Raw genomic sequence first — 14,332 nt, 5'->3', positions numbered from 1 at the left:
GGCCCACCAACCATGTAGGGTTGGGCGCCCCCGATCAGGGCGCATGACCAATGCCCAATAGGCCGTTGGGCTTATTGGCTGGGAGATCAATCCAACAATTGAAAGCCTGGGATATACCTAGAGATCTATGTTTGAATAGGAGTGCTTGAAAAGCAGCTATTGAAGTGCCTGAATCGTGACTTGGGACTCTTGGTGGGTTTCAACTCTAGCCTACCCAAGTTGCTTGGGACTGAAAGACTATGTTGTTGTTGTTGTACCTACAAAGCAGTGCAAAATTTATTCATATAGCATTAAGTTAAAATTGTACAACTACATAGTTCAGTCTTCAACAGCTGAACAAGTGCTAAGATCATACAATACACAATAGTATAGTACCTTTACCATTAAAGCGATGACTAATAGGAATTAAGATGACATCTTTACTAGATGTATAAGAAATGAAGATCGCTGGGAAAGAAAAAAAAAATATAAATCTCAGTTCAGTATCTATTCCTGGTACATATATATTTTGCTCTAACAAGCATGTAGCCATACATTATTATCAGCTTATGATTCTAGGATACCTGACATGCCTGCAACTCGGAGATATAGCGTCTCTTGACTATCGGCACCAGCAGTACTATAGGGAAGCACACCCATCTTCTGCATGTCGACAAGCTGATGATCACCAATCCACACTAGGCACCTCGTCGCATTACCGTTTGTTCTGCTGGCATTCAAATTGGCATAAGCATAGGCTACACAAGAGCAGTTGCCACTGCACTCAGCCGTGCACTCCTGGAGGGTCTTCTTCCCAATGCGCACAAACTTGTCGGGAACCTTCATAGACGGCAGTGCTAAGAAACCATCACCACATCGAAAGGTTTCCTTTCGCTGGCATCCTCGTGAAAATCTTCCGTTGCTCCATCCTTCCTTGTCCACAGGCTCAAACCCTTCAAGGCACTTGCAAGCTGGGGTAGCATCTCCGCGGTCGCAGTAGCCAGAAGGGCCACAGTAACCGTACCTGCTACACTGCTCGTAGTCCGGCGACGCTACAAGCGTTGCCCACTCCAATGAATCTTTGTTCCTTACGTGTTTCTACCCTCCCAGAGTAACTCATTACTGATAGGACGGGTGGTGCACCACGGAAACCGAGAAGACCATGTACGCCTCATCGGCGGTATCAGCATAAGTCACGTATACCCCAACGCTGGTGGTGTTTGGCTGGAAGTAGTAGTACTAGCTCGCAGGGGTGAAAACGGATCGGATATGGACGGATATCACCGATATTATATTTATTTTCATATTTCTGTCCGGATTCGGATTCGAATACGGATAGTGTCAATTATGTTGGATAGGATATGATTGGATATCGACATCATAAATATGCGATTTGAGTATTCGGATACGGATACGGTATCGGATGTTGGATATCCGGACTCGGATACGGTCAGATCTCAACCCCTCTAAATGGATTTGGTTTCGAATACGGTCGGAAAATATCCGTACCATTTTCATCCCTACTGGCTCGAGACCGTGAACCCCGTCCACACGGGACTGCACCATTCTGGAAGTGAACTGTTCCAGATGAAGACCTGCATGAACGGTTTTAGGAGTGTTCGGCTGCTATTATAAGGCGGTTTATAAGCCATGGTATAGTATTTTTCTCTCCCAACAAATTAGCCGTACAAATCAGCATAAGCTGTTAGATATTATGGGCTTGGCCCATTTATTTAATATCTCTATTAAACTCTATGGTCCGTACATGTACATTAATGGTTTTGTACCATATGGGAATTTAATCGAGAGACGACTCTACTTAAATACTTGATCATTGATCGATCTATTTGAGAAGTAAAAGTGGGTCACCTGGATGCCACACGCGCGCGCGCGCGCGCGCCGCCGCCGCCGCCGCCCGGCCCGGCCCGAGCCCGTGGGCGTGGGCGTGGCGTGGCGTGGCGTGGCGAGGCAGGCGGGCGGCGGCGAGCGAGCGGACGGGCGGGCGAGGCCTTTATTTTTGAAACTGACGAATTGATTGGAATTGATTGGAGGAGTTTCTGGTAACTCCCGTGACTCCTGGTTCTCCGTCTCCGTCTCTTCCACCGCAGAAGGGAGGTGTGACCCCTCGATGCCGTCGGCTTCTCGTCTTCTGGCCTCTGCCTATAAATCAAATCCTCCCCTCTCGGTTAGTTTCTCTTGGCGGAGTACACCACTTTCCAGCAGCGCAAGTTCTTCCCGTTCCACCTCCGGCGAGCACCAGAGATGGAAGAGTAGGCCTCCGGAACGTGTCTCCGTCGTGGGCTTCACCTGCTCGGGTAAAGACGGGCGATTACGTTTTTGGGGAGTGTCGGTGGTGGCACGACTACTCGCTGGTGAACCTGTAGCGGTGCTTCTTCACGGCGTCCTTTTCTGCACTGCATCGAGCGGGACGACTACAACAGCAAAGCACCACCATGGCTTTTCCTGGTGCGAGCGGCTCCGCCGCAGGGTATAATCTCCTTCACCCTCTTCTGAGTTTCATTATCAATATCATGATGTTCCTAGGCAATACTGCTTTCATGTTCAACATGCTCTGTTTGATTGATTTGGATGATTATGCTAGTACTGGTTTCCTGGTTCCTTTTAATTTTGTGATTATCATGATCTTGATATTTGAGAACACATCTTTTATATTTGTGATCATGTCTGTGATGTGTCAGCTATGTAAAACAATGTTTCACATATATTTCGGCTCTATAATTTGTCTTATCATCATATTAACATTTGTCATGAAGTGTTTCTGTCTTGTTATTCATGACTTCACTCTCCTTTTTATTGCGTTATTTTTATGGATTAAAATAAATATGAAAATGCCTTATTGTTCAACAATCCAAAAACGTAATTTCAGGCCATTTTCATCTGTTGGCTTTGCGGGCATGCTAAAGCCTACGCCGTTTGAGGGCACTCACTACAAGAGGTGGCGTGAGAAAGCCCTTCTGTGGTTGTCGGCCATGCGCTGTGGTCATGTGCTCAATGAGCAGCCTGCTACTGTGAGATCCGATGAGGATGAGCAGGCTTGGGGACATGCTGAGACCATGTGCAAGGCTGCACTGTTGAGCATCATCAATGATTCTCTGGTTGATGCCTACATACCACTTCCGACTGGCAGAGCTGTGTGGGAAGCCCTTGAGGCCCGGTACGGTCTTTCCGACGCCGGTTCTGAGCTGTACATCATGGAGCAGTTCCATGACTACAAGATGGTGGATAACCGTCCTGTAGTCGAACAGGCTCATGAGATACAGGGACTGGTGAAGGAATTGGAGCTGTACGGCTGTCCTCTCCCTGACAGGTTCGTGGCAGGTTGCATTATTGCTAAGCTGCCACCTTCCTGGACTGATTTTGCTACTACCTTGAAACACAAGAGGCAGCAGTTTAGCATTGCTGAACTTGTTGGCACTCTTGATGTTGAGGACAAGGCAAGAGCAAAGGATGTTAAGGGAAAGAGCAAGGGCGGGAATGGTGAGGCGACTACTAGTGCACATGTGGTGCAAAAGTTTCATCCTAAGCCACAAAAGAAGAAGCCCCAGCAGGAGCTTAAGCAGAAATCCACTACCTTCTTCAAGAAAGGTAATATTAAGAAGATGGGATTAGACAAGGCAAAGATGAACTGCTTCACTTGTGGGAACACTGGGCACTTTTCTAGAGAGTGTCCTAAGGCTAAGTGGAAGCCCCCACCAAAGGCGAAGACAGTCAACACCATTGAGACTGATGCAGACGCTGCTGGGTATGGTAATTTATCTGCATTTACAGTTTGTTCCTCACCTGATTGGTGGGTTGATACAGGTGCAAATATACATGTGTGTGCTGATAAGTCCTTGTTTTCTTTTTACCAGGTCGGGAGGAGTGGAGCCTTGCTGATGGGGAATGGCGCGCGTGCTGGTGTTCATGGTGTTGGTACGGTGGATCTGAAGCTTACTTCGGGGAAGACCGTGCAACTCAAGAACGTGCATCATGTCCCCTCAATAAGGAAAAATCTTATTAGTGGCTCTCTGCTATGTCGAGACGGTTTTAAACTTGTGTTTGAGTCGAATAAATGTGTTATGTCAAAGTATGGAACCTTTGTTGGAAAAGGCTATGAGAGCGGAGGCTTGTTCCGCTTGTCTTTGGTTGATACTTTACCTCTTGCAGTGAATAATGTCGTTAATAACGTTAATGTTGAGATGAATGTTTGGCATTCTCGATTATGTCATGTTAACTTTGGTTGCATGTCCCGCTTAGCTGGTTTGAATTTAATTCCTAAATTTGACGTTGCCAAAAGCTCCAAATGTCATACATGCGTTGAGGCAAAACAACCTCGCAAGCCTCACAAGGCAGTTGTGGCGAGAGAGTTGGCACCACTTGAACTCATCCATTCCGATATTTGTGAAATGAACGGAATTTTGACAAAAGGTGGTAAGAGATACTTCATAACGTTCATAGATGATTGCACTCGATATTGCTATGTGTACCTAATTAAAACAAAAGATGAGGCATTACATTATTTTAAAACCTTTAAAGCTGAGGCTGAGAATCAACTTGAAAAGCATATCAAACGGTTGCGGTCCGATCGCGGGGGAGAATATTTCTCTAATGAATTTTCTGAGTTTTGCGCGGTGCACGGTATAATTCATGAGAGGACACCTCCATACTCACCACAATCCAATGGGATAGCTGAGAGAAAGAACCGCACTCTAACTGACTTGGTGAATGCCATGTTGGAGACAGCTGGTTTATCTAAGGAATGGTGGGGTGAGGCAATTTTAACTGCGAATCATGTCCTAAATAGAGTGCCCACAAAGAACAAAGAAATCACTCCATTTGAGGAATGGGAGAAAAAGAGGTTAAATATTTCTTATCTTCGCGTTTGGGGTTGTTTGGCCAAAGTGAACGTGCCAATAAACAAAAAGCGAAAGCTTGGACCAAAAACTGTAGATTGTGTTTTTCTAGGCTATGCCATTCATAGTGTGGGCTATCGGTTTTTAATAATAAATTCTAGTGCTCCTGATATGGCTGTTGGAACGGTCATGGAGTCTAGAGATGCCACGTTCTTTGAGAATGAATTTCCAATGAAAATTGGTGCATCTAGCATGTCTAGTCATGATCCTGATCCTGAATTTCATGAATCGAATATACACGCTGATGATAACACCCATGAGCTTGAGCAAAATCCTGAGGAGGATGATAATACTGTCACTCGAAGGAGTAAGAGGCAAAGAGTTGCAAAATCCTTTGGAGAAGACTTTATTATATATCTCGTGGATGACACTCCCACAACAGTTTCTGAGGCATACTCCTCTCCTGATTCTGACATGTGGAAGGAGGCAGTGCAAAGTGAGATGGACTCCATTATGTCCAATGGGACGTGGGAAGTGGTTGACCGTCCATTTGGTTGCAAACCTGTGGGCTGCAAATGGGTGTTTAAAAAGAAGCTGAGGCCTGATGGTACAATTGAGAAGTACAAAGCTAGGCTTGTTGCTAAGGGTTATACACAGAAGGAAGGTGAAGATTACTTTGATACTTACTCACCTGTTGCTCGATTGACGACCATTCGTGTGTTGCTATCCCTGGCTGCCTCACATGGTCTTTTCATTCATCAGATGGATGTTAAGACAGCCTTCCTAAATGGAGAGCTTGAGGAAGAGATCTACATGGATCAGCCTGATGGGTTTATTGCAAATGGTCAAGAGGGTAAAGTCTGTAAGTTATTGAAGTCCCTGTACGGCCTAAAGCAAGCCCCCAAGCAGTGGCATGAGAAGTTTGATAAAACTTTAACATCAGCCGGCTTTGTTGTGAATGAAGCTGATAAATGTGTATATTATCGGTTTGGTGGTGGTGATGGTGTGATACTATGCTTATATGTGGATGATATATTAATATTTGGCAACAATCTAAATGTGATTAAAGAAGTAAAAGATTTTTTGTCGAGTAACTTTGAGATGAAAGACTTGGGAGAGGCTGATGTTATTCTCAACATTAAGCTTTCAAGGGAGGAAGGAAATGGTGGGGTAACTCTTATGCAGTCTCACTATGTGGAAAAGGTCTTGAACCGATTTGGGTACAATGAGTGTACGCCTGCTCCTACTCCGTACGATCCAAGTATTCATTTGAGGAAGAATCACAGAATTGCAAGAGACCAATTGAGATATTCACAGATAATTGGTTCTCTTATGTACCTAGCTAGCGCAACCAGGCCTGATATCTCGTTCGCTGTAAGCAAACTGAGCCGGTTTGTGTCAAATCCGGGAGATACTCACTGGAATGCTCTTGAGAGAGTGCTGCGCTATTTGAAAGGGACAATGAGTTACAGCATTCACTTTTCCGGGTATCCGAGGGTACTAGAGGGTTATTGTGATGCTAATTGGATTTCTGATGCGGATCAGCTGTATGCCACGAGTGGATACGTGTTTCTACTTGGAGGTGGTGCTGTTTCTTGGAAGTCTTGCAAGCAGACTATCTTAACGAAGTCTACAATGGAAGCAGAACTGACCGCATTGGATACCGCTAGTGCTGAGGCAGAGTGGCTCCGTGATCTCCTGATGGATTTGCCGATTGTTGAGAAACCAATCCCAGCAATTTCCATGAACTGTGATAATCAAACTGTGATCACTAAGGTAAACAGTTCTAAGGATAACATGAAGTCCACAAAGCATGTGAAGAGACGTTTGAAGACTGTCAGAAAACTGAGAAACTCCGGAGTAATTGCATTGGACTATGTCCATACATCAAATAATCTGGCAGATCAATTCACTAAGGGTCTGTCACGCAATGTGATAGAAGGTGCGTCGAGGGAACTGGGTTTGAGACCCACATAGAGCCATCAACAGTGGTAACCTATCCTATGTGATCGGAGATCCCGTGAATTAGGATGGCGAAACAAGCTGTTGATTGACTGAGGGAGAGACCCCTTAGATTATAGCTCAGTTCGTTGGAGATGCACCGTCTCTCTAATACTGTTAGGCAGGATGATTAAGTTCTTAATGTGATCCGAGCGGCTTGGTATAGCGGGGATGTTGTCCTACAGAACATCCTATAAGGAACACACCTATATGAGCTCGATTGCTAGTCACAATCTATGAGATGTGGGTAATCTCTAGATGCTCATGAAAAGGCCTCGAAGTGTGACTTATATGCTTCAAACAGAGGGAAGGCACTTGGCAGCCTAGTATCAGTTAAGAGGCTATGTGAAACTCATCTCGCACAAAACTGTCAATTCAAGGTTCTGTCCATTGTTCAGTTGTGGATGAGTGTAGCTAGCTTTCTAGATGGATGTTCAACTTAACAGTCTCCATCGAAACACTGGTATATAAAAGGAATGTGGTTCTGAGAATTTCAAACTGCGTACCCTAGAGTTTGGTGGGGATTGTTAGATATTATGGGCTTGGCCCATTTATTTAATATCTCTATTAAACTCTATGGTTCGTACATGTACATTAATGGTTTTGTACCATATGGGAATTTAATCGAGAGACGACTCTACTTAAATACTTGATCATTGATCGATCTATTTGAGAAGTAAAAGTGGGTCACCTGGATGCCACACGCGCGCGCGCGCGCGCCGCCGCCGCCGCCGCCCGGCCCGGCCCGAGCCCGTGCGCGTGGGCGTGGGCGTGGGCGTGGGCGTGGGCGTGGCGTGGCGTGGCGAGGCGAGGCGAGGCAGGCAGGCGGGCGGCGGCGAGCGAGCGGACGGGCGGGCGAGGCCTTTATTTTTGAAACTGACGAATTGATTGGAATTGATTGGAGGAGTTTCTGGTAACTCCCGTGACTCCTGGTTCTCCGTCTCCGTCTCTTCCACCGCAGAAGGGAGGTGTGACCCCTCGATGCCGTCGGCTTCTCGTCTTCTGGCCTCTGCCTATAAATCAAATCCTCCCCTCTCGGTTAGTTTCTCTTGGCGGAGTACACCACTTTCCAGCAGCGCAAGTTCTTCCCGTTCCACCTCCGGCGAGCACCAGAGATGGAAGAGTAGGCCTCCGGAACGTGTCTCCGTCGTGGGCTTCACCTGCTCGGGTAAAGACGGGCGATTACGTTTTTGGGGAGTGTCGGTGGTGGCACGACTACTCGCTGGTGAACCTGTAGCGGTGCTTCTTCACGGCGTCCTTTTCTGCACTGCATCGAGCGGGACGACTACAACAGCAAAGCACCACCATGGCTTTTCCTGGTGCGAGCGGCTCCGCCGCAGGGTATAATCTCCTTCACCCTCTTCTGAGTTTCATTATCAATATCATGATGTTCCTAGGCAATACTGCTTTCATGTTCAACATGCTCTGTTTGATTGATTTGGATGATTATGCTAGTACTGGTTTCCTGGTTCCTTTTAATTTTGTGATTATCATGATCTTGATATTTGAGAACACATCTTTTATATTTGTGATCATGTCTGTGATGTGTCAGCTATGTAAAACAATGTTTCACATATATTTCGGCTCTATAATTTGTCTTATCATCATATTAACATTTGTCATGAAGTGTTTCTGTCTTGTTATTCATGACTTCACTCTCCTTTTTATTGCGTTATTTTTATGGATTAAAATAAATATGAAAATGCCTTATTGTTCAACATAAGCAGCTTTACGAGCAGCCAATCAGTGAATCAGAGCCTCTGTCTCCATACTGTAAGAGAAGGTACCCAGCGAGGGGTCCTCGGGGTTCTTCCAAGATACAAGCCGGGTGCCTTCATCCATCTTGTGGCTCCTCCACATCTTCATGCCAGGGAGTAGCGTGTCAGTTGGGTGGTCAGAGCTTTGCCATAACATCATGCTGCTGGGTGACCGTAGGATGAGATTGCCTATGTTCATAAGCACTACCACCGATCCTGGCGCTGGCGACGAGCTTCCAGCAGTTGTGGTGTTGGTTGTCCAGAGAACACGGCCGTTGACATCGGACAAGACAAGGTTAGATAATTGTTGGTTAGAACAGGCGAATGAGCTGAGGAGGACCCTGGGAGATGTTATGACAGTGCTGCCGGGCAACAGCGGCTTGCCAGGGACAAGACGGTCATCCGAAGTGCGCAAGACCGGCAAGAGGAGGAGAGCCGCAGTGCAGATCGAAATGGAACTCATGAATGCCATCGAACCTCTGCTGTGTGTCACACTGTCTCTCTGACTCTCCGAGTGAGTTTACCAGTGTATGATTATGCTTAAAAAACGGCAGAGAAGGTATGCACGCAAGCGGCTAGCCGGCTACTTGTTACTAGTTAGCTGATTATTACTTGTGAGTATATACAGTAGGGGTATATATATAAGGTCCTACACGCTTGATGTGCACGGAACAATGTAAAAAGGACCAGGTTTCTTATAGACTACAATGTGTTCAAAACATTCAGTCTAAGTTAAAACATGTACAAGTTGGTAGTTGTGATGTACACATCGATGGGGTTGTTAATAATTGCCTAGCTAGGCGTTATGTTTTCTTTAAAAGAATAGGATTGTTACCTTGGTGCTAATTAATTAGGGGCACCGGGCACAGTTCATCCATTTAAAATGCGAATATGAAGGTTGGCAGGAATGCATTAGACCAGTCTCAAGTGCCTGGTCAAACTTTTGTTATTTTTAACAAGTATTTTGCGTTTTTAACTTCCTACACTTGTGCACTATACATTATATTTACATGCCTACTAAAATGTTCTAATTGGATGGGTGGTTACTGGCTAGCCAGGCTGAGGTGGTGCAAAATTAAATGAGGTCCGGAGCTAGGCGTATTCGCGAATGCCGGCAGGCGATAGTGGGTTGCGCCATTGCTGCTGCAGACAATTGATGGTGACTGTGTCAGAGCTCAGAGCTCACTAGCAGGAGGCCAGCAGGAGCGCAAGCAACAATCGCATCCCCTGCTCCCATACTTGGAGTTGGAGAAGGTTCTGTTTCAAAAACCCTATATCTATATGCTTTCTGTATCATCTCAGACCTCAGTTGGATGTTGAGCTTGACATGTCCGTTTAGATTATTCCATTCAGGCTGCATTTGGTTTCCCAAAGAAAACATGTGCGCCATACTAGTAGAGAAAAGGCAGCAGTACACTGTTTAACTTCCAGATTACTGCTAAAGCAAGCAATATCTGTTTACAATTAACCCAGGCAAATACTTTGTGACTAAAAATGTGAAGTCACTCTATCTCCCCTCTATCACTGTAAGAGTCATAGTGTTCTTAGAGTTCATAATGCCTTCTCTCACTTTCTCCATATCACTATTTCTCCATGAAAAATATGCTGGGTGATTTGGCGTTGGTAGTGCTGTGCACCCATTCTCCAAGTTGAACACAACAGAAGATGTCAATGGCCTATCATCCGGATTTTCCTGCACACACAAAAGCCCCATGTGGATGCAAAGTGAAGCTTCATCTGGTAAGCAGTTGTCCACAATACGTTTGTCTACCAGATCTTTTGCTTTTCCTTCATTCCAAAGGTTCCATGCCTGAAACAATCACACCATTCTTTTAGTTTGCGTAACACTGTACATTTAAAACCTTTTAGTACGAGGAGATTAAAAGGTAATCATATTTGCTTACATATACTATAAGGTTGGGGTAATCTGGGATGCGGTCAACAGAGCTTATCTTTATACCGCTCACAATCTCCAAAAGTAGAACACCGAAGCTATAGACATCGGACTTCACAGAGAAAATGCCTCCCATTGCATACTCAGGAGCCATATAGCCACTGTTAAGACCATTTCATTTGCGAAAGTTATGAGGATGAATTGGCTTTAATCATAGGTTAATTTAAGTATTGGGATTAAAGTACCACTCACTATGTCCCAACAACTCGCTTGGTATTAGCATTTTCTTGATTATCACCGAAGATCCTTGCCATGCCAAAGTCGGCTATCTTGGGTCTCATCTCTGCATCTAGTAACACATTACTAGCTTTGAGGTCCCTATGAATTATTGTCAATCTTGAATCATGGTGGATGTATAAAAGTCTCCTTGCAACTCCTTTGATTATCTTGAACCTTGTTAGCCAATCTAATGATGCATTTCTTGCACAATCTACAATGAACAATTATAGAATTATGAAAAATGTAATTATATCATAACTCAACCACCTATTGAACTCGTGGTAAATTTTAGTAGAACATACTGAAAATGATAGCATCCAAGCTTTTATTAGGCAGGTACTCATAAATCAACATATTTTCATCTCCCTCAATGCAGCAACCAAGAAGCCTAACCAAGTTTCTATGCTGTAGCTTGGCAATTAGAACAACTTCATTTCTGAACTCCTGAATTCCTTGATTCGAGTCCCTACTAAGTCTTTTGATAGCAACCTCTTGACCACCTTCTAATGTCCCCTTTGTAGTTATCATAGAAAAGCAAGATTAGGATATGTAGTGCAGATTAATTAATTAGATAATCAGCCACAGAAAAGCAAAGGTAGGAACTTCCATCGTAAAGTACCTTATAAACTTTGCCGAAACCTCCTTGTCCAATCATAAACGTATTGGAGAAGTTGTTTGTTGCGACTAGAATATCTTGGAATTTCAGAAATGGAAGTTCAAAATCATTGGTAGTTTTTTCTTCTCCAAGTTCATCTGAAGTAAAACCTCCATGGATTAGTGTCTTGTGATTTTCCAAATTTCTTTCCCTTCCTGCTTCCAAAAGTTGTTTAGTATTTGTTCTTAAGTAACTGAGATCAGTATATAGAATGGAAAACATACCTCTGAACTTGCAGACCCATATAAGCAAAATGGAAGTGAGAACAATAACTCCTGCTAAAGTTGGTAGTATAATTTTTATTGTGTTTGTTTTTGTCCTTTTACCTGCAAAGCAGTGCAAAATTTATTCATATAGTGCTAAGTTAATATCATACGCTTACATAGTTCAGTCTTCAAACAGCTGAACAAGTGCTAAGATCATACAATACACAATAGTATAATACCTTTATCATTGAGTTGATAGGAATTATGATGGCATCTTAACTAGATGTACAAGAAATTAAGATCACTGGGAATGAACGAAAAAAACTATAAATCTCAGTTCAGAATCTATTCCTGATACATATATATCGGCTCTAACAAGCATGTAGCCATACATTATGATCGGCTTATGACTCTAGGATGTGAGCAGATTCTGAAATTAGTTGCAACCATCCTGATCCTACAACATGTTGTCCTGATCTCGGTGCCTATTTTTCATACCAGATAGATGAAAGGTCAAGTTCCAGAGGACTACAGACACAGCTAATGGTGTTTTGTTATCTGCATATTTTGCATGCTAGATGGTACAGGTATAAGTGATAAAATGATGGGGAAACTATAAAACGGGCATGCCACAAGTGGGGAGCCACTTATAGGGATGCCCAGCTTGGGTAAGAATTTCTTGTGAAATGAAATGGTACCTGACAACATGCCTGCAACACGGAGGTATAGCGTCTCATGGGTATCAGCAACAGCAGTACTGTAGCGAGGCACAACCATCTTTTGCGTGTCGACAAGCTGATGATCACCAATCCACACCAGGCACCTCGTCACATCGACGTTTGCTGTACTGGCATTCAAATTGGCATAAGCGTAGGCCACACAGGAGCAATTGCCTCGACACTCGGCCGCGCACTCCTCAAGGGTCTTTCTCCCAATGCGCACAAACTTGTCGGGCACCTTCATAGCCGGCAGCGCCAAGAAGCCATCGCCGTCGCCGCATTGAAGCGCTTCCTTCCGCTGGCATCCCCGTGAGAACCTGGCGTTGCTCCATTCATCCTTGTCCACAGGCTCGAAGCCGTCAAGACACTTGCAAGTTGGGGTAGCATCTGTGTGGTCGCAGTAGCCAGACGGCCCGCAGTAACCGTAGCTGCTACAGTACCCAGAGTCCGGCCACGCTGTAAGTATTGCCCACTCCGCTGAATCCCTGTTCCAGATACGTGTTTCTACCCTGCCAGAGTAGCTCAATACTGACAGGATGGGTGGTGCACCATCGGAAACCGAGAAGACCATGTACGCCTCATCGGCGGTATCAACATAAGTCACGTATACCCCAACGCTGGTGGTGTTCGGCTGGAAGTAGTGGTACTGGCTAGAGACCGTGAACCCCGTCCACACGGAACTGCGCCATTCTGGGAGCGAACCGTTCCAAATGAAGAGCTGCATGAACGGCTCTGTCTCCGCACTGAAAGAGAAGGTACCCGTCGAGGGGTCGTTGGGGTCCTTCCAAGAAACAAGCCGGGTGCCTTCATCTGTCTTGTGGCTCCTCCACGTCTTCATGCCAGGGAGTAGTGTGTCAGTCGGGTGGTCAAAGCTCTGCCATAACATCTTGCCGCTCGGCGATCGTAGGGCGAGAATGCCTGAATTCAAAAGCACTGCCGCCACCGATCCAGTAGTATTAGACCTCGGCGATGGTGAGGAGCTTCCAGTGGTTGTGGTGGTGTTGGATGTCCACAGAATACGGCCGTCGACATCGGACAAAACAAGGTTAGAATTGTTGGTGAGAACAAGCGAAGGAGCCATGGAGGAGATGGCCGGTGTTGCCCGGTTTGCAACCCACACCACGGTGAACTGGGAGATGGTATTGTACCATATACCAAGGTAGAGCTTCTCGGGAGTGGAATTGGATGGGGCGAAGAAGCCAAATGCGAACTCGCCACCATCAGATATGATGGTGGTGCCGGGCAACAGCGGCTTGCCTGGGACAAGACGGTCATCCGAAGTGCACAAGGCCGGGAATAGGAGGAGAGCTGCAATGCGGAACGAAATGGAACTCATGAATGCCATAGGCTTTAACGGTTTACACCTAAAGGCACGCGGTAGAGAAGGTTTGCACAGGCGCCCCCTACATATATACAATATGAATATGGAATGGTGTAAGTTCCTACCGCATGCTTGGTCTGCACGCAAAATGCAAAACAATCCAGGTTTCTCATGGACTTGTATGTAAAACATTCTAGTAGTCAAAATGTGTTGGTTGTTGAGATGTATACATCGAAGGGATTGTTAATTACCAAGGCGCTATATTTTTAGGGATTATAGGATTGTTACCTTGGTGTGTTATGTGTACGATGCATGCATGCATCATTGCATGTAGAATTGTGAAAATGAAACGGTTCATTCGTCTGGAAGAAACCACATTGCTGCCTTTAATCAAAATTTATTAAATTCATTCCCACCATCACCGTACCATCATTGAATGTAGGTTGCCGTAGAATGTACATGGTCAAACAAGTAAACTGCGCGCGTTGTAGCTTCCTAAACTTGATTATATATGTTATGTTTGCCTGTTTGGATGGACGGCGTGGCTATGACACAGGCTTGTGTATGTGTAGTGCATCTTGGTCTTGTTTGCTTGGGTGAATAGCTCACTAGGCCATAATTAATAAGGCAGACCTGAGCAGTGCAAAAATCAGGTTCAAAGTTAGGCA

The 14,332-nt window shown here is 45.1% G+C and overlaps 1 protein-coding gene and 1 pseudogene across 1 annotated transcript; both read right to left on the bottom strand.

Moving 5' to 3' along the window:
- Positions 1 to 237: 237 nt before the first annotated feature.
- Positions 238 to 9,062, bottom strand: LOC136544300 (S-locus-specific glycoprotein S13-like; annotated as a pseudogene).
- Positions 9,063 to 9,377: 315 nt separating this feature from the next.
- Positions 9,378 to 13,688, bottom strand: LOC136544299 (receptor-like serine/threonine-protein kinase SD1-8). The gene is made up of 8 exons (XM_066536514.1): positions 12,323 to 13,688; positions 11,643 to 11,744; positions 11,383 to 11,573; positions 11,193 to 11,276; positions 11,066 to 11,129; positions 10,737 to 10,974; positions 10,495 to 10,645; positions 9,378 to 10,400 (listed from the first exon to the last, which is right to left on the bottom strand). Exons 1-8 carry the CDS (start codon positions 13,686 to 13,688, stop codon positions 10,098 to 10,100), a joined length of 2,499 nt encoding a protein of 832 aa, XP_066392611.1. The 3' UTR covers positions 9,378 to 10,097.
- Between the last annotated feature and the right edge of the window lie 644 nt (positions 13,689 to 14,332).

Source organism: Miscanthus floridulus, chromosome 3 (assembly GCF_019320115.1).
Source record: "Miscanthus floridulus cultivar M001 chromosome 3, ASM1932011v1, whole genome shotgun sequence".
In the NCBI taxonomy this organism is placed as follows: Eukaryota; Viridiplantae; Streptophyta; class Magnoliopsida; order Poales; family Poaceae; genus Miscanthus; species Miscanthus floridulus.
The sequence above is the reverse complement of the archived record's forward strand: the minus strand, read 5'-3'. Positions and strand labels throughout refer to the sequence as shown.

Coding starts and splice junctions, on each gene's coding strand:
- LOC136544299 (XM_066536514.1), bottom strand. CDS start 13,688: ATGGCATTCATGAGTTCCATTTCGTTCCGCATTGCAGCTCTCCTCCTA. Junction 11,745..12,322: donor TGTTGCAGGCATGTTGTCAG/GTACCATTTCAT, acceptor ACTGCTTTGCAG/GTAAAAGGACAAAAACAAAC. Junction 11,574..11,642: donor ATGGGTCTGCAAGTTCAGAG/GTATGTTTTCCA, acceptor TTTTGGAAGCAG/GAAGGGAAAGAAATTTGGAA.